The 21,425-nt window shown below is 35.9% G+C and overlaps 1 protein-coding gene and 1 long non-coding RNA gene across 5 annotated transcripts in view; both read right to left on the minus strand.

The window, feature by feature from the left end:
* LOC139976918 (uncharacterized) overlaps nucleotides 1-21,425 on the minus strand; it is a 472,282-nt gene that overhangs the window by 107,835 nt on the left and 343,022 nt on the right. The gene's annotated exons all lie outside the window — the stretch shown is intronic.
* LOC139976914 (potassium voltage-gated channel unc-103-like) overlaps nucleotides 5,658-21,425 on the minus strand; it is a 180,024-nt gene continuing 164,256 nt past the window's right edge. For all 4 annotated transcript variants that reach the window (XM_071985801.1, XM_071985802.1, XM_071985800.1 and 1 more), the window contains 7 exons: nucleotides 19,165-19,315; nucleotides 17,337-17,545; nucleotides 14,722-14,853; nucleotides 14,243-14,363; nucleotides 10,533-10,726; nucleotides 9,253-9,508; nucleotides 5,658-9,045 (listed from right to left, as the gene is read on the minus strand). In XM_071985801.1, the coding sequence (XP_071841902.1) occupies nucleotides 8,042-9,045; nucleotides 9,253-9,508; nucleotides 10,533-10,726; nucleotides 14,243-14,363; nucleotides 14,722-14,853; nucleotides 17,337-17,545; nucleotides 19,165-19,315 (2,067 nt within the window). In that variant the 3' untranslated portion in view covers nucleotides 5,658-8,041. The remainder of the gene's footprint in view (nucleotides 9,046-9,252; nucleotides 9,509-10,532; nucleotides 10,727-14,242; nucleotides 14,364-14,721; nucleotides 14,854-17,336; nucleotides 17,546-19,164; nucleotides 19,316-21,425) is intronic.

Below are 21,425 nucleotides of genomic sequence, written 5' to 3' on the forward strand. Positions count from 1 at the left end.
GCGATAAATATGGTAATTAGTCCGAATTACCTTAATTTATATATTCTGACAAATAAAAACGACTGTTTTTAGGTTAGGACCCTCAGTGAGTTTATCATTCTGGACATGACACATGTCGTCTAAATTGAAGGAAACTCCATGCAAAAGAAAACTTCGTCAAACAATGAAATAGAAACTGTTAAAAACTTCCCGAAAATAGTTGGGAACTCGGCACACATGCCGGCCAAGCCTAAAGACAATGGCGGCCGGAGTAATGAGGCTAGGACAGAGTCACTAGAAACAGAAGACGCGTTTATATTGAATCGGTGTTACCCGGGAGTAATAAGGGCTGCTCTTCGCTTCAGACCGCAAACAGAACGCGCGCCATGAACCCGATCTGCGTCCCAACGCGCTGACTTTTAGAACACAAGTAAGCATACTGAAATTTAGTGTTTGAGGGGAAAGTAAGTCGTTTTATTATCAACACTAAGGAAAATTCTTGCGGTTTGTGTGGCCAGGAGGATTCGTCCGTTAATTGATGAGCATATCCTCCCCATTACCCAGACTGCCTACACTTCAAGACGTTGCACAGCTGAACTTGTCTTCGCTTTTAAAGTGCTAGCAGAAAAAGCTATAACATTCGTAGGTTACACTATAAATCTATTGATGCTAGATATGAGCAAGGCGTTCGACACAATTCAAAGAGGATCCTTACTAAATGACCTAGAACAGGTTCTTGACAACGACGAACTTCACCTGATATCACTGCTAATCGATAACGTCTCCTACACCGTCAAACTAGAGGGCAAACTCGGACTTCCTTTTAAAACTAACATTGGTTCACCACAACATATAACTATAACTATAACTTTTTATAACTCTAGACAACTCTTTGAAATAAGATGATAATGATATCGATGCAGTTATCCTGCCATCTCAGTTAGCTGATCATGATTACAGCACAACCACCAACTTTTTTTTCACAGTGAAATATGAATGTGAGAGACTGACTTCGGTCAGCTTGCGGCTTTGATAAGCCAATTAGGCTTCTTCGCGAGTTCCTGCTTGCAGGAGGATCTAAAATACATACATACATACATACAGTAGACTTACAATACGCTGATGATATCTCTTGGGCATCAACTGGTCAGCATATACTGCAAGATATCGAAAAACGAGTTTCTGAGAAACTGACCGGAAGGAATCTGAAAATCAATTGCACAAAAACTGAGAAATTTTCAATCACAAGAAAAGGAAATGAAAGTTGGAAGAAGTGTAAATATGTTGGAAGCTTGCTGGGGACCGAAGAAGATATTCACCGAAGAATTGGTATAACCAACTGTGCTGTCAACACACTGTCAAGTATTTTCAAAAGCAAAAACATAAGCCGGAACATTAAGCTTATGATTTTTTAGACTTTATTAAAGATTTTTTTGATACAATTGCGAACTGTGGGGCACAACGAAGGATCTTGATCGCAAAATTGACACTTTTCAAAGGAGACTACTTCGTAATATTTTCAACGTTAGATGGACCAATAACAATTGGTTATCAAGCGATGAGCTCTACAATTAAACCAACCAAACACATTGGTCATCCATAGTCGCACATAGATTACGACGCTTAAAGCGACCACAAATGTGGAAGAATTACAACTTACACGTCGGGTGGCTTCCAATTCAACATTTTAACTCAAATTTGGAATCTTTTAAATTTAGAAAGTCATTTCAGATGGGAAAACCGTAGATTGCTCTTGGATGAAAAACCCACCTTACTATGACCCGGCCGGGAATCGAACCCCGAACCTCCCGATTGTTAAGCCTCATTGCTTGAAATGCCACCGCCTTTATCCACTCGGCCACAGCACCGGTTGTGGTGTGTGTGGGGGGGGGGGGGTGGGGAATGAGGGCAGAATGAAGGGGGCAGGAATCAATTCTTCATTGGTACTGAATGTACATGCCGTATCTAATTCTCTTCTAGGTACGGACGGGTATTATTGCTTTAAACCTGTCTTGGACATATAAGTGTCGCAAGTTGAGGGAGAAGACATTACAACACCTATATTGTGTTCATAATAGGTTTTTTCGACTGGCAAGCTCGATACGCTCGAGTCAGTCCGAGAAGCGTTCGACCAAATCTCAACGTTATCAAAAACATAGCAGCTCTCGGGGTCGACCACATGATGCTATCTACACCACATGCACAGAAAAAGAGAATAGCATCTCATATCATGAACTTGCTGTCTGGTTAACAAACAGAACAAATGTGGCAAATGTGGTGTATATTTCATTTGGCTGGTATAGCAGTACATGATGAAGGAGAGTAAATGAATAAACAACATACATTTTAAGTGAACAACTTGGTGCGCAGGCGCATACACGCAAGTATGACGAATCACTGCGCATTTCCGTTCGAGTGAGCTAGTCACCACGCAAGTGCTAACATCCACTCGACTCGAGTAACGATCCGAGACTAACAATCAAACGCACCGACTGTGTTAGAGAAAGGAAGCGACGTCATAACACCTTCACAACATATGCTGCAGTCCAATAGGAATTGCACATAAATCAAAAATAAATCATTAAAATAATACATAAATAAAATCATACATAATTTTAATTAATAGTCAAATCAAAAGCAGAGGAAGTCATTCTCGTGTTTGGTTTTCTGAAAAAAATCTTTATTGTCATCAAATTCGACAAAAAACGGTTTCTTTTTTTCATATCCTACGTGAAAAGTGGCATAAATCCCATGGAATGCAAAACAAACAGAAATAAACAGAAAAGAAGAGAAAAATAAAAGTAGGTTAAAAAAATGATTGATCTCAAAACCAACCATTACTTCGAAAATGCCCTCAAAAGATTTATAAATCAGTTGCTTGTGTAGGGGCCTAATCACCCTTATACGATTCAATAAGAACTTTCTCCCGGTAATCTTATATACATAATTTAGTATGTATAGCCTATATAGTAATCGGTACATAAACGCCTGATATTGTCTGATATCTACTAGGCTTATAATACTGTAATAAAGTGTGCTATATGATGTTAACTCACATTATAGTTTGCACTTCATTTATGCTGTTGTTTTTCATTGATATAAACTGAGGGATGTAAATCCGTCTTCTAATTACTGAGGGAGTTCACTAATTATTCAATTTAGTCATTCAAAATTAAGGCGATCGCCTATAGACACTCTTGTAAAAAAAAAATCAAGGATTTAAAAAATAAAAAAATTTTTGGCGGGAGGAGTGGCTGAAGGTAGTGAAACGAAACCTCTCCCCTTCACCTCCCCTCCCCTCTCCTCCCCCTCCTCCCCTCCTCCTGAAAAACATGTAGGCTGCAAAGTTTAATTGGATCCAGGTTGCACTTTAGTATAAAAGGGGGAGGAGATGAGAACATACCCCCAACCCCCACCCGACCCCCAGGCAGGCTGGAACTCAAATTCAACAATGAAACTTGAACGAAGTTTCATATGCACCCTTGGAAAACCAACAGTTTGAAATAAATACATATTATCTTGTCATAAAATCAACGTCAGAATGATAATCTCTATATATATAGATGCACCAAGCACGGTTTACAAATCAGTGTTCGTATTTATGTATTTAATAACTAATATATTACGAGCACCCTCTTCTAATTAAGGTAACATTTCTGACGTGTTGTACGGTAAGCGTATTTTTTTTTCCCAGGACGAACGTGGGCATCGGCCAATCAAATCCCTGGATTCCAAACATGTGACGCTTTTTCAAAAAAACATGTTGTGAATCTTTTTTCCTAGTTTTGACCCCAGATTATGAACGACAATCCTTCATTTTCTCTAAACCCTACCCCTGATTTCAAAGGAATTTGTAAATTCCAGAAAAACCTGAAACCCACGTTCGTCCTGGGAAAAAAAATTACGCGTCAGGCAAGAAACATTACGATAAGTAGACCGTGACAATAACATGTCACGTGATCAAGACGTAATTTTCAGTGAAAAGTTAGAAATTCATCATTGCTTTTTTTTCTCTGCTGTAGACCTAAAAAGTTTGACCGATTTACCTAAAAAACAAATGAAGAAAAAGGAAAGGAAAAGTACATTTTTGCTCTTATTACTAGCTCCATTCCAATTTCCGGGACTTTTTTTTTCATTTCTTTCCACAGCGTTGCCAAGAATAGGTTTGGGTAAAATTTGGATCGATCAAATTCTGTCGATACAAGCCCTGGACGTCTCTTAAAAACAAAACAAAAATCAGAAAGCACTGACTCAATTTCGAAGATACAATACGATAAGACGTATTCACAACGATGATGTTACCATATAGGAAAGTTGTGCTATCTCATTTTATCTTATATAGGGTGGACACGGAATATTGCAGTTAGTTGGACTTTTGAAGCTATTGTTGGCATTACAACGGTTGCTATGGTAAAAATTCATGTTCCTGAGTAAAAAACTTTTCGGGGTGGGGGAAGGGGAGGGTAGGGTCACCCATGGCATACTAGGGTAGCCGAGGGTCACCGAAAGTCTATGTCTTTCAAGAGATGTAAAATGCCTTCAGTATATGTGTCTGTGTGTGTGCGTCTATGTGTCTGTGTGTTATTATGCATTGTAATAACAAAAGCTTTATAATTTGAGAAAATAATTCAGGAGAAATGATTCGTGATAAAATTACAGTTTCTTACTGTGCATACCTAAAGAAAAAGGAAAAAAGGAAAAGCGTAGTGGATTGATAAGTTGTTATTTTGGGCTTAATATCTCTGCAATGATAGGATAGATATTATCAATTTCCATCTGTTCCTTTATACCTTGCGAATAATTAAAAGAAATATTGATTTGAGAATATTCAAATTTGGAATAGTGGAAATGAATCGCCTGTGTTGAGAATGAACAGACCAGACTGATATTGATTTAGCTTGATTAATCAACAGCGGCGTTTTATGGAATTTATGGAAAAATCACACAAATAAAAAATAAACTACTTCAAAATGAAATAAATAAAAATAAAAACGAAGAATAGGCACAACCAAAGCTAACATAAAATACAATAATATTGTTATTAATCACTTTTTGTATCATCGAATTGATGAATACTGGATTTTAAATAAAAATTATTATCATATAATAACCTAAAATAATCCACATCAAAATTTGAAGAAAAAAAAAAAACAATTGAAAAATAGGCAAAATCAAAGCTAACATAAAATACAATAATATTGTTATTTATCACTCTTCGTATTATGGAATCGATTAATACTGGATTTCAAATAAAATTATCAGATAATAACCTAAATTTAAACATAAATTTATTTTTTTTAATTACGAAATTCATTTCACTGTTGAATAAATTCGAAATAATTTTTGTATATTATTGCTCTTCACATTAATAATGAAATAAGGTAATAAAATATCTCCCCAAAGTAAGTTTCATCATAACAGTCGGTTTTTTTAAACGAAAATCATCATTAGTAAAATTCGAAATCGATAAGAACTTACACAAGACAATGGTACTCTGTTTTCCCTTTGTGCGACGGACAATACCCGAGTAACGACAATGTACGATTACGCCTTTGTTATGGATCTATGTGAAAAACAAATTTATATATATATATATATATATATATATATATATATGATATATATATATATATATATATATATATATATATATATATATATCATATGAATAACAAATTCAGAGTATATATATATATATATATATATATATATATATTTGTGTGTATGTGAGACGACACTTTGTTATTAGTGTAAGGTGACTATAACTGGCACCTATGAATATTCATACAGCAAACATGAATATCTATATATCAATTACCTGAATATTTTCAATATAAGCTTATCCTGAGAAGCCACATAATCAAAATATATCAGCGGAAGCAAAGCAAAAACTGATCTATAATTCGAAATTTTGTTTCATCAGATGAGAATCGATTGAGAATTGTTTTCGAGGTTGGTCAAACCATTTTGGTGCGAGTTCAATGTTTAAGACAATTTTCAATTGATTACTTTCTCTCTCGTAAAGTTCTTTTAGACATTGTCTTCAAATGTCGCTAATTTCTAACTCCACATGGAAGAACACGTCCTTCTCCCCCCCCCCCCGCCATCACCGCCCCTCCCTCCTCGGTCACTCCCTCTTAAACAAAGAGAAGATGCATAATATTTTTCTTCCGTATTTTTTATAGACATCTGGAAGCTCTTTTCTCAACGTGTAAGAAGACGCCAACTGATCAAAATATCGTGAGTGCATAATACTTAAAGTTAATAAGGAGTTATTAGAGAAATTCTATTAATTTTGGGCCAAAGTCCGAAAAATTAACAAAAACCCTTTTAATGGGAGAAAACAACAACCGGTTCGTATTACCTAGGCATTTCATAAACAAAAACACTGATATCAAAGAATATTCTAGTCAAGTTTTGAAAGAAAACTAAACAGAAGTACTCAGTTTTAAAATGGTGACTCGACCTAAGGTGTTGGTATTTCTTGGTTTATGTTTGAAAACGTCTCTTTGTATGATGGTAATAAGTGAGGAATAAAATGCTAACGGATTCTTTTTCAGTAAAGGTACTTCTCGGAAAATATTAACCACCATACGTTATAACGATAACGGACGGTATGACAATAACCGCGATTTGTTATCTTCGAGGAATACAACTGTTTTAACCACGCGAAAAGTATAGATTTTTGCCTTCCATTTTCAGACGGGAAGTGTCCCTGTTTGAGAAGAATGAAAAATACATGGCCATAGAGTTCGTAAGAGTTTACTAGAATGATCTTAACAAATTAACCGTTAACACGTTAAAGTAGAAACAAACCCCGACCACCTTTATTAATCTTATGTTATACAGATAACTGTAATGAGAATTGTTTTTAGTCCATTTGGGAAATTTATTACAGATTTAATGGTTTTTACACACATCAGGCTGACGACTTGTGCAAAGGCAATGGCGTCATCGCACCACACATGCTTCAACTTTGTTTTTCGTTATTACAATGTTTATGTTCTGTAACTCGGAGGGAGTTTTTCTTGTTGCAAATTGCTGACTCTTGAATAGCGAAAACCCCTTGGAGTATGACCCAATGATGACACTGGGTTTAGTTTCCACATAGTTAAACGTAGTTTAACGTAGTTAAACGTAGTTAAACGTAGTTTAACATAGTTAAACATAGTTAAAACGTAGTTAAATGTAGTTAAACATAGTTAAACATAGTTTGCAAATATGCGAAGAAAAACCGAGAGAAAAAGTTTCGGATCCTAGTGACAATATGACGTCACAGGGTTGCAAGATCTCCCAAACCGAGCAAGTCTTTTTTCTTTATTTGGTTTTGGAGGGAGTTGTTCTTCGCAAATATTTCTGTCATATAAGACAAGTATGATATTCGGGTTTGTGTCCTCTTTTCATTCAAATTAAAAAATCAAAGGCATCGATTTCGTATTTGATTGGACATTTCTGATCACATGACGGTGTCATTTACTTAACAATGGGCTGTTGTGTTATAGTTCCTTTATCCAAAGAACTTTTGTCAAAAATCGTATAAATGCAGCCCCTTAGTATAAAAACTGTTTAACAAGGTACATTTGATGAAACGTTCAACTAGTTTTTTCGTTTGTAAGCATGCTTGGTTTTTCTTTATAAAGCAATGTTACACATTAGACAATTAAAACATATGAATATAAATCAAATGTAAATTCTACCCTAATTAATAATGAAAATAATAATAATTAAATAAATGAAAACAAACAAGGTACCAAAATTAAAAAGGAAATGGTTAAAATACGAAATAATAGACACATCAAAACTGGTTGCTAAAATTTATGGCATGGCCAAAAATATTATTTACAGAAAAAAAAAATTAGTATTATAATAAATATTATTATTATTATTAATATAATATCATTATGTATTCATTTGGTTTATTTCAACAAACACACATTTTCATGAGAATTTAATCTACTCTGTTTTTGATTTATTTATCAGAACCGCAAATTGCGAACATATACAAAAATCTTTTGATGTTTTGAAAGAAATGGGCGGGGCTTGCATAATTACTTTGGCTTTTCTAACAGTCTGTGGAGGAATAGTGATAAGATCCGTCGCCGTTATCGTCTCGCTCGTGCCATATTGGATCTGAATCTTTGGCGACAATTAGCGGCGGTATTTGCTTCGCCGAGACCACTCTGCCTGGACTTCTCACGTTCCAGTTGGCAGTGGACACGTGACCCGCTGAAGAACTTTGACCTTTCCGCCTGCCCGGTCTCGGAAGCGAGGTTTTTTGGTACTTATCCATTCCATGGGTATTCTGCAACTGCATTTGATAATAAGAAGGCACGTGGTCATCTTTCGCGTCGGACGCAATATTAGGGAAGGATTTCGCTTTGGGGCTGCTTGGCGCCATCACATTCATTTCCATTTGATTGGCGCCGCCCCCTGATAGTTCTGACGTGGTCTGATCCCCGTTATGCAGCAGGCTTTGAGAAGCTTGCGGCGACGGCGGTGGCGCTCTGTTCTCCCGCCTTACTGGCTCGGGAGATTCCACTTGCATATACTGAGCATGCGCTTGTTTTGCCTGATGTGACGTCACAATAAACTGAATAATGGCAGCCCGTTGTTCTTCGAACCTTGATTCGATCGTCGTCAATTGATCGTAAAGACCGTCAATACGTCGTTGTATCGGTGAATCGTCGCCATCGACGTCGTTGACTATTACCGCCGGTTTTAAAAGTGTTCCGATCGAGTGCTCGATAGAGGACGTATTTAGATCGTCTCGTTCACTAGTTGTTCCCTGGTTATTATTGTTCAGAACCTCTCGGCCCCAGAATGGTTGGATGGAATTTGACAAGACACCGTTTTTTATTCCTACTGTGAGGTTTGGAGACGAAAGCGTGGTGTCGGCTGATAACCGGAAATTGACGTGTTTTGTCCCTGTTTTACTTTGAAGATTATTGATGGCGCTCTCACTTTCGACATGTAAAGCTGTCTCCCCGATCGTATCTTCGTTATTGTTAGTTTCTTCAGCTATTGTAGATATGTCCTCCATACTCACTGGAACAGTTTGTACATTTTCTGCAACAACAACAAAAAGACAAAGCAAACTAAATGTGAGTAGATTCTTCCCCCTACCGCAAAGTCTCGTTTAACTAGGAATTATATAGTTATTAATAATTTATGACTAATTCAACTAGGATTAAATTGAAAGTTAAAAGCAAAAGAAAATTCTGCATGAAATGGAGAAGAAAATATAAAACGACTTGATCAAGTCTAAACTCTAACCTTGGGCCATGTGACCCCGTTCAATTTGCATTTGCATAAGTAGCATCGCTGATTGTCTGTTCCCTTTATACGATGCGTCATCCCCTGACCGCTGGACGTTCTCTTTACTAGGCACTGGTGTGAGGGTCACCCTCGTGTGCAGGTCAGCTCCGACGCGTCGTTTCCTTGGTAACGAGGCGCCATCGGCCGGTTTAGCTGCTTCCGGGTCACGTGCATCTGGTATCATTGGTTGTTGCTCAGAATCAGAATCTTCAAGCTTTGAATAAATTAGAGAAACGCGTTCTTGTTTTTAAAGCCTTCATTTGATGTGATACGAAATGCTTTTACGTACAACAGGCCAGGCGCGTAGCCAGGAATTTGTCAAGGGAGGGGCGAAAATGTAGGTAACCTATCAGAGCCGTAGATACGGCATTGCAAACTATCTAAGCGTAGGGCCACCATGATTGGCGCGAAGCGTACAAGAAAATTTTGGCTAAAAATGCCTCCCAGATCGCTGGAAATGGCACTTCCCAGGCCTTCTCTTTTAAAATTACTAGCGATATCATAAAAACATTAAAAATAAAATAAAAATATGCTCAAGGGGGGGCGGCTGCCCATTCGCCCCCCCCCCCCCCCCCTTGGCTACGCGCATCAGGCTTCAGGGAACCTCGATACAAATTTGAAGTGTGATAGCATGGACGAGGGCGTGATGGGGGCTTGCAATTGTCTGACCAATGGTCACTGGTGCTGAAATAATTGCCACCTGTTGCGTGAAAACTATTGCTGTGAAAATGATTTGGGGAGGGGCATGAAGTTTATGTTGTCATTGGTGTGGAATTATTGGGGGTGGACCCCTCCCTCACCCCAGCTCCGATGTAGTGTCACCTGTTAGTATTGCCTTCACAGCTTAAAATGGCTACATCGTTTACGAATGCACTTCCATGATAGTTCTGATCCTCAGATATTTCTTCAAATAATTTAAGGGTGGTCAAATCAGACGAATTAATATATATTTATGTTTTGAAATATATGTCTCTCGGTGTTCTTAGAAGAGATGTAATGCACCGAACACCACTTTAATTATCACTAAAATTGTTGTAAGAAAATTATTTAAAAAAAAACAAAAGATTCGATTCGTCTTGGAATATAACGTATATGGCACATTTTAAATGGATCAGGAATAGCTATTTGTCTTAGTTCCGTACTTTTAGAGGGTTATGGTTGGGGATTTGTGAATGAGGGGGGAGTGGGGTGGAGGGTGGGCGTAAAGACAACTAAAAGCGAACTGAATTTCAACTCACATCTCTCATCTCGATTGTAACTTCGACCTTTTCCGCAAAGTGTTCTTTAAATTCTGGGTACAGCTGGCACAAGTCTTCTAAATCAGCCCGTGATAAAGTCAAGAGATCACAATAAGTCAACGCCCGTACTGTTCCTTTTGACCTCCCAACGTTATCTTTTTGGCAAAAGTTCTCTCCAACGACGTCGTTCTTACCTGTTTAATGAAGCAAACAAACAAATATATATATATATATATATATATATATATATATATATATATATATATATATATATATATATATATATATATATATATATATATACGATCATACGCCATACGTCATACGCCTTATGCCCTATGCCATATGCCCCACGCCTTACGCCATACGCCCTACGCCATCGCCATAAGCTCATGACAGCACCGTGAGTTTATTAAGACTAAAAACCAATATGGCGCCCGTTGATATATATAGTCCCCTTCCCCAACCCCCTCCCCCCCCCCCCCTGCACCTTGGCCTACTCTGTCTCTTCATTTCTCTATATGAGACCCAATCTTTAGACGTTTTAATTGTTTTGGAATACAAAGGAATACTAACAATAGTGTTCGTACTCGAAAGGTAACTCTCATCATGAAATAACAACAAAGCTGATAGTTTCGAATGATTTTTTAGTGAAATACGTATCTTTTTTTGCTCACGCACGCACGCGAAGTAAAGAAGTTTCCTGTTATACTTCTAAGCAAGGACGGAACAGAAATAAATGAACGATTCTTTATATTTGCATTCCTGAAAGGGAAAACTATGGAATCACACTTGTACGGACCTTTCACAATTGCGAGGGAGTCCTCGGATTGCAATGTCGGCAATGACTATACAACGCGGATCGTTGATCGCAAAGTCGGTAATTTTTATTTCCATGCTATTACAAACATAATTGTATTCATATAGTAAATTGCAAGGATATTACAAGAAGAAGATTATAATGTAAAGCAAAGCTATTGAAGAACATTCGCCGCTATATATGATATCACAGACAAATCCCAGGTTGAAGCCAGCCAAAGTAGATTCCTTTCAATCAATCATATCTTGAGTAAGGGACCAAATGTTGAGAGAGGATTTTCTAACAAACAGTGTGGAGTTTTTTTTATCTTCTTTTACATAGCATTGTCACCGTAATAGCCTACCTCTTAACAAATACGGAAAACAGTTCCATAAATTCAAGAACCGTCCCATTTCAATGTCTTATATATATGATAAATCTCTTTTACATTTAAGGAGGCCCTGAGACTTCAGTTTTGCTCATTAAAAACAAAGTAAGATAAATTTAGCTATTTTAGTAATGTATATTAGCATGGTCGTTTAAGCGGGTTACGAATGTTCAGTAAAATGTCAGCTTTTGCTAAGAGACATACATCAAGGTCATTTTAGAACGACAGACGGGTTTGTAACCTTGATGGGCCTCTTTATATATGCCTACGTTTCTAAGCCCTGCAGAAACATTCTGTGTGGTTCGGTTAATATATAGCTTTTTTGGGTGTTTATATGCCCTGTGCATATTTGTCATCTGTTTAAATGAAATGTATTATTGCGTTCGTTGGAGATAAAGAAATACAATATTCAATAATAGCGAAATTGATAAGAATTGATAGAAGGAAATATGGACTAAAATTGACCTGATAACTGGTTATTGTTATAGCCCGTTCTATGTAATAATAATAATAATAATAATAATAATAATAATAATAATAATAATAATAATAATAATAATAATAATAATAATAATAATAATAATAATAATAATAATAATAATAATAATAATAATAATAATAATAATAATAATAATAATAATAATGAAAATGATGATGATGATGACGACGACGACGACGACGACGACGACGACGAGCTACGGTCACCGAAAGATCTTGTACGTGACATTGGAACATAAAGTTGAAATATCTATATCATTATATCTTGAATGAAGCCCCTCCCCTTCCCCACCCCACCCCAAGAAGAACATAATGGAGAGAGGGGGTATGGAATCTTAGGAAACCGAAGCACAGTTTTGAAAAATAAACCGTAACTTGAAATTTTCAAAATAAAGATGAAAAATACGACCTATTTTTTTCTTCAATACCTTCAGTTCAAACTCTTGTATTGATTGGTTGAAAGTTTCAATTCTGTCTAATTTAATTTAACAAAATTTACACTGCTTCGTGTTCATTTATTCTTTTTATTTTCTTCTTCTTTATCTTCCCTCTATCTCCACCTATCTATCTAACTCTCTCTCTCTCTCTTTCTCTGTTTACTCGTATTTTTCGTGTCCGTCTCTTCAATTCATGTTATTGAGTTATTAGCATGTTCTATGTATCAGCGCCACAAGCACAAGACCGCTTTTCCTTGCACGTCTGACCGGATTTTAAGCTGTTCGACTCTAGCCAGCGTACCGATGACGTCATAGACGTCTCTTCATTAGTTCTTCCGCTGGAGGGGAACAAACGTTAGGTTCTGCAAAGCCGAACATTCTTAGCCTCTAGAGGACGATACTATATATATATATATATATATATATATATATATATATATATATATATATATATATATATATATATATAAATATATATATATATATATAGGCCTATATATAGGCCTATATATAGGCCTATATATATATATATATATATATATATATATATATATATATATATATATCGGTTGTATAAATGCAAACCCCATGTAAAACTCTACAACCAATCCGGGATATAGAAAAGAAAAAGAAAAATAGAAGAGGGGAATTAAAGAGAGATATATATGTAGATATACCGACCAGAAGAGTAACATTTTGCCTTTAGCGACTAATTCGAGCAGATCTTTCAATTAACTTATTTTTCATGACCCGGGTGTACTTTCATGTAGTAATTAATGGTGAAGTTAGTTCATTTCTCTTCCCTTCAGCAAACTTGAGCGTAATTAATGCTGCACGGCTGACTGTATGCGGAGAGCATCGGGGCATACATAACAACGGCTCATATATAGAAGCTATAACAGACTCCGATTGAGACGAGAATTGTAATAAAAAAGAAAGAAATATAAAACTTAAAAAAGCTAATCAGAAATTATAAAACACTCCATGGCTTAGTCTCAAGATTTTTTAGTGTATACGTTTTAGCAGTTTGTACAAACCTTCCATTTTTTATTCAACTCTTGACATTTTGTGGAATAAATGAATTATTTAGTATAATTAACAGTTGCAGAGTGTTAGGTTTGTAAGATTTAAACAATCTTAAGGAGCCGTATGGCAATATAAGCCTACTTGGATACCTCTCGACCCACCTTCCTGATTCAAAGTTATGCTTTATTAACCGCTAAAAGGGAGTAAATGTCCTTTAAATATTATATAATGAATATATTTATGTCCGCTTGCAATAGTCCAAAACGTTTATCTAATAAAACCGGCCGTTCTGGTTTGAGTTTTGTGATATAAGGTAACTGATTACGCCTCGAGGAACCCAAATCCCCTCAATTTGATATATTCCATTTCAGTGTGTGTGCTGGGGGGGGGGGGGGTGGGGGTTTAAACAGACTTCACGTGATGCCCTCGTGATACATTACGTAATATTCAAGGGAACGTCCCTTCACTTGTCGCACCAAGCACCCCTACACTTAGGAAGGAAAATTTCGCAAATAAGGAGGAATTTTTCAAATAAAATCGTTTTTACGTCATTTTTACGTACCTAATATTGCAAGAACGATGTTTCCTTGGAGAATTTCTAGAGATCCCCGCGATATGAAATACATAATGTTAAGATTATCTCCTTTATGAATGAGTATATCCCCTGGAGCTGTGTGAGTAGTCTGAAAAGAAACGGAAAAATATATCAAACTTGTCTTTCACTTCCATTAATAAATTAAACAAAATATGTAACTCCACGCTTTACAAAACTGTGTTTTGGACCTTATTTCGATAATTTTGATAATTTTTAATTATTTTGATAATGTTGATAATTTTGATAAATTTGATAATTTTGATAGTTTTGGTAATTTTGGTACTCATATTTCCAGCCACTTGACCAAAAATAAATCAATCTGTAAATAAATAAATAAACTGCAACTACGAAAATATCCGTTTAATTTTTTATTAGTTTTTTTCTTTTCTCACTATTATTATTTCTTTATTTACTTTTTGAATTTTTATATCGTTTTTTAATCTTACCTGTAGTCTTATGGAAAGCGCACGTAGGCAACCTTGATTAACACCCTGAAAGGCAGGAGAACTTCTCAATAAATTACGATTAAGATGCAGAGATATATCGGCTTGTAGAAAGTCAGGGAAGTCCTTCATCACCTTTTGAAAAGACAAGGATTAGAAGATTAGGATAAAAAACAGACTTGTGTAGTCCGGGTATAATAATATGAGTACAAGTACATTCATAGTACCCCTCCCCCCCCCCCTTTAATATGGGTACCAATGCGAGTACAAGGCTATAAGGGCGCAGTAAGATAATACTATTAGTGTGAGATGAAGTATACCAGTGCTGTGGTCAAGAGGATAAAGGCGGTAGCATTGGAAGCAATGAGGCTTAGCGATCGGGAGGTTCCGGATTCGATACCCGCCCGAGTCATAGTAAGATTGCATCCCAAGGGCAATCTACGGTTTTCCCATCTTAAATGACGTTCTAAATTGAAAATAATTCCAAATTTGAGTTAAAATGTTGAATTGGAAGCCACCCGACGTGTAAGTTGTAATCCATAAGCCCCTTGCGGGTGTCTCCCACATTTGAGGTTGCTTACGCCGTCGTAAGAATAACTGCTAATTATTATTATTGTTGTGCGCATGCTCAATCTATTCACGGATTGTTTTTTAATTAATAAAGTATAAAAAAATACTAAAGAAAGGTCATGTTTAGCTTCAAAGAATGAAGAAAGTCCGAAAGAGATAATTATAATACTTAAAATGACGTCATCTCATTGATACGGTGATGAAAACATCGTCAAAGAGAACTTTTTTTTCTTTTTATTTTGGTAACGTAAAGACATTTATACACCTGAGGGACACTTCAGTTTTGTAATGGGATAGATGATACCGGTACTTGGCGAATTTAAACTTTTACAGAGAAAATTTAATCTGACTGAGTTATTTTCATTCTTGAAATTTAAAACGTTAGATGGCAAAAGAATGAAATGATAATATCGACCATAGCCAACGTTTTTGCTATTGGCAATCTGGTTGTGTTTTGTGACTGAGGCCGGGAGATTAGAATTGTTGAGAGTGCGCTCTTAAAGCCAAAAGAAAAAAAAACAAAAAGTAATAACAGAAAATAAAATAATAAGGAGAAAAAACAACAACAACGGAACAGCTGGAAGAAGTTGTCTGGGAAAGATTTTTTTACCCTCTGCGCCACAGAAGCAGGTCGTTTGAAGAACATATTTTAGTTTTTTAAACTCTCATACACACTGAACAGCGCATCGATTTAGCCTCTCAAGTGGGTTTGATTTGGCGATTCATGCTCTTGGCAACAGAAGGGAGAATGAAAATGTGAACTGGGATTAAAAAATAATGTTTTTCATAATGTTTTTTTTGTATTTTTTTCATAATTTCAAATGACGCCTAAAAGCTTTAAAACTTGCAAGGAAAACATCATTGCAGGTATATTTTGAATGTCCCCCCCCTCCTTTCACTCAATTATGACAATTATGATTGCGTTATTATTATTTTTTTAAGTGGATTTGATATTTCGGTGATATATGAAACTGCCGTATGCTATACAGTTGAGGCTAATTGTAAAGTGAAAGTTGTTTTAAGAAACTATCCTTGCATGCAATGTAAGTGACATGTACTTTATTGTTGAATGTTACTTCAAGTTTTGAATGGAGAATGGAAAATGTGGTTACGAAAGCACATATATATATATATATATATATATATATATATATATATATACATATAAATATATATATATATATATATATATATATATATATATAATTATTTTTTTATTATATATATATATATTTTGGCCTATATATATATATATATATATATATATATATATATATAATTATTTTTTTATTATATATATATATATATATTGGCCTATATAGATATATATGGATGGATGGATGGATGGAAGGATAGATGAGGAATATGTCTCTTAATGGGAATGAAGACTCGCGCACAAAGAAACGTCTAATGCCGGTAATCTGACCTAGTTTCCAATAAGGTGTAACATAAGTGTTAGACACACACCATCGATCCCAGAAAATACACACACAGCTTGCTACCGTCGGTAATTAGACACTAGTGTACAGGCAATACATACAGCTACAGTCAATACCCACAACACAGTGTACATAGCCGATGGTGAAGAATTAAAAAAGAAAAGAAAAAAACAGTCTTTGTTGTCCAAATTATAGAGCATGTTTCGGTTGAGTTATCATAATTCTATAAGGAAAGTGTATTAATATCAAACTTTAAGGTCAATTCTAACCTGAAAGTAGAATTCCAAAGATTTAGCATTTCTTACAAAGCTAAACTCTTGCAAAAAATATGAGTAGACTGCATTTTCTGCATACTAAATACTGCAAATATGCAGTTCTTGTTATGTGATCGGCAATCCACAAACTGGTATGAGTTCTTTAATCTCTGTGATCATTTTGTACATTACTTACAGAATGTAGCCTTTGCATAACGTCAAATGTTTGTTTTTTTCTGGGGTATATTATAATATTAGTTTATATTTTTTCTTTATCATAGACGAAAAAATATATTTATAATACCGTAGCTGGTAAAAAGCCACAATTTTTTATTTTTTATTATCAATTTCTTACCTCGGAGACTTCTTCGATGTCGTTACCATTCATGTTGACCCAAGCGTGCTTGAAATACTCTTGTAATCTCACCCCTAACGGTATAGGAACGTTATGGAACTTAACAAACTCCTTAACTAAATTCATTTGTTGATGATAACGGGACATCCCTTCGTATAAGCGATCAATAATAGCTGTCATGTTACCGAAAATGATAGCGAACATCAAAGCTGTAAGAAAATGGAGTCAAGGAGAGAAAAAGAAATGGCATTTTACAGTTTGACTATAGATAGAATAGAGACAAATATGAACATAATTTACTGGATTTATGCAATCTAATAACCACCGATTTATAGCACGATCCAGTTTTTACTGTAGTATTAAACTGTTAAGATTTATAGTAGGCCTAGTTACTGTATTCTCTGTGTGTATCTGGTGGTATTGGAGCCCCCCCCCCCCCACTCCTTTTGGGTGCAAAACTCCTAGATCTAGCGCGAATTGCGTACAACATCATGCTCACATCTTTATGCATTCAGAAAGCGTATATGTTATCTAACAGTTAATATAGTTACCGATTCGCTACATGTAGGCAGAGTTACGAAGCTTAACGCTAAAATAAGTGGGTATGCAAGTAGGCCTTCTCAATGCTCGTGTTTCACTCAGTTTCGAATTGACCTCGGGTCACGAAAAAAGTCCGGATGCACGACCGACGGAATTGACAGTGAATTTGATTCCAGATAAAATCACACACAATTTTGGACAATGCCTATTCCTCTTCAAGTCGTGCACCTATCGAAGTTGAACCTGAAAGGTATTACGTGACCCACTTTTTACAGTATAAACTAGAAAAGAAAAACCCAAATGTGCCAAATGTGCCAAATGTGTAACGTTCGATGCCTAGAAACTACCCCCCCCCCCTTTCCAAAAAACAAAACAGACGGAAGGATAGTAAGAAAACAAGAAGAAAACGCAAAAGGAAACACATTATAAAAGGGAAAATATAAATGGAACACGGGTAAATCAAATGACATTTTCCTTGTGTGTCAAAAACAAAAATAGCTTCAGAAATTAGATCTCTAATCATGATGGAAAGTTTTCATCCCCTCTGAGAATTTTATCTTGAGCTAGGGAAGCGGTTTTCCCAGCTGTCAAATTACATTCTCGAGCGATTGCAATGGTGTGGTGATGTGCCAGCAAGCTAACTTCAACTCCGTGTGTTGCTTCATATTACTCTATATTGATTCTCGAAAGTACTATGTCGAAGTTAACCGTGTTGCCAATCACGCGGAAGAGAGCAATCCCAACGGCGTGGGGTGCATGTAACTAACATTATTGCTATAAGGTTTATTATCCACGTTGTGGCGGGGACAGAGCCCCAAAGCTCATTTAAAATAGAGCAACAAATTGTTTTAGATCTTGTGAATCTGTAAGGGATAAAATGACCCAGTTGCCTAGATAAGTCAATGATTTGAGCCAGTCTCTGTTTGTCCCGTTCGACGTTGTTTTTCTAGCTTGCAGTGCGATGTCAAGTGTCCCAGTAACGAGTAGTATCGGTAGACTACAATACGGCATCAGTTACTTCTTGAATCCAAACAATTTCTAAGGTTCAAAGTTAAAATCAGTCCGACCCTATCCTGTTACACCATGGAAAGAAACTGAATTTCTTATTCCCCAATAAAACAACATAAAATTAAGTGACAAAGTGAGAGGGGAGTTGGGAGAGAGGAAATGGGAGAGGGGAGAGGGGAGAGGGGAGAGGGGAGAGGGGAGAGGGGAGAGGGGAGAGGGGAGAGGGGAGAGAGGAATAGCTACATTACACTAAAAGTGAGAGAAATATAGGCATACTTACATCCCAGTAACATGATGATTATTGAGAATATTTTTTCAGCATCAGTATTCGCTGCAACATTACCGAAACCTACAGTTGTTAACGTTGTTAGAGTGAAATAGAGAGACGTTATGTAGCGGGATTCAAGCGCTGGGCCGCCAGTAGAGTCATTCTGAAAATAACAGATAATTATGATAAACAATTATCATAAATCGCAAAGATGTATATGAATGAAACAGATGTAAGAAATTTGAAGCTCAAAAATAAATCAGCTTCTCTTGAGTAGGAGGGAGGGAGATGGGAGGGAGTGGGGGGGGTCTCTGCAAAAGGATGGTTTACTATATTCAATAAGACAGTGACGTAGGAAGGTACTTTTGAGTGGGGGGGGGGGCTGAAGACTGATGGCCGGCCTGGGGAGGGGTTGGATTTTTTTTGCATTTCCAGGTGGCCTCAGATGCAATTTTGTGCAATATAGCACACTCCAACTCCCACTCCATTTTGCAAAGAATTTTGCATTTTCACCTGGCCTTAAATGCAATTTGGTGCTCCAAATGAGATTTTTTTTCTCATTTGGAAATGAAAAAGGGGTTTTCTGACTTGCGGAGCGGGGGGGGGGGCGGAATGATACTTCCGCCCCCCATATTTTTCACTGGCGGGCTGGCGCCCCCTCAGCCCCCCGGTTCCTACGCCCTTGCAATAAGAACAATGAAAAAAAAAAACGATGATGTAAAAAAGTTAGGCTATTTCAAGAAATCCACAGAATTTTAATGTTTTTTTTTTTTCAATTTTGATGATTTTAATGATTATTTCCACTGAGAAATAAGTCCTCTTTGCATCACCCGATGCTTTTAAGTGATATTATTCATGGTTGTTAATCCAACGCTTTCCAAGAAAAAAACATATTCTTAATTTTCTGTTGATAAGCAATTAACTATATGCTTCCCCGTGACAATTCATGCTATGCTGATCTTGTAATCCAGTGTGTGTGTGTATATATATATATATATATATATATATATATATATATATATATATATATATGATAGATGGCACTAATTCCAGGTGAAAAATCATGTGGAAAATAATCCGAGAATCTAATACACAAATGCGTACATCGGATCAATGTAATCTCTGCATTGAGGAGAAGGTGGAAATACTTCGGCTTAGAAACCAAAATCTGCTGAACAAAAGAACTGAGCTTTTGTCAAAGTGTCGACACAGAAAAAAGCGGAAAAAATAACAGCACCACGCTACAGACAGACAACCTGATCATTAGCTATCTGACGATTGCGAAGAAGCATGAAACTCGAGTAATAGCGCAAACTTTGTACGAGTGTACATTATTATTTACATCTATATATATATATATATATATATATATATATATATATACATATATATATATATACATATATATATATATATTTATATATATATAAATATATATATATATATATATATATATATATATATATATATATATATATATATATATATATATATATATATATATATATATATATATATATATATAAATATATCCAACGACCCATGGAGGTGTTTAGTTGCGAAATCAGATGGATTTCATAAATGACAAGGTAGATTTTTTTCTCTCTCGAAGCGAATTATAACTCGTTCTTCGTTTTTTTTTACATCACCTGGTTAATTAAAACTGTTTTATTCGTCATGAATTGTACTTAATATTTTCTTTTCATTGTTATGTTTACTTTAATTATTTTTGTTTTTTATATACTGGGTTCATATGCTGTATCGTATTACCCGATGGTGTGTCTGTGCGTGTATGTGTTGTGTGTATGTGTATGTGTATGTGTTTCTTACTGGGTAGCTTCAATCGTATTCCTTCCCGCATCTATATACATGAAGTTAAACCTTTCCAACCGATTCACACAGAGATTACAGTAACTATACTGTAACTCTTAAAGTGTTGTACCACAGAAAAAAACTGGATCGTGCTGGTAAATATGATAATTCGGTAACATGTGCTATTAGGTTTACATTTAGAACTGAGGATATGTATCCCACGAAATACATCAAACTGGATTTGTTGGGGATTATACGTAATCCTAAGTTCTTACTGTAATCCTAAAAGCACATGCTACTGATTTATAGCACGATGCAGTTTTTACGTTGGTACAAAACTTTAAGATTAACAGTAGTAACTGTGTTCTCGGGTATCGGGTGACCTTTTATACGTTCGTGACATTAACACTTGAGGTTCCAAAGATTTTATATTAAATTTGGTTCAAGGACATATACGTTAA

The sequence above is a fragment of the Apostichopus japonicus genome, chromosome 12, assembly GCF_037975245.1.
Source record: "Apostichopus japonicus isolate 1M-3 chromosome 12, ASM3797524v1, whole genome shotgun sequence".
Lineage (NCBI taxonomy): Eukaryota > Metazoa > Echinodermata > Holothuroidea > Aspidochirotida > Stichopodidae > Apostichopus > Apostichopus japonicus.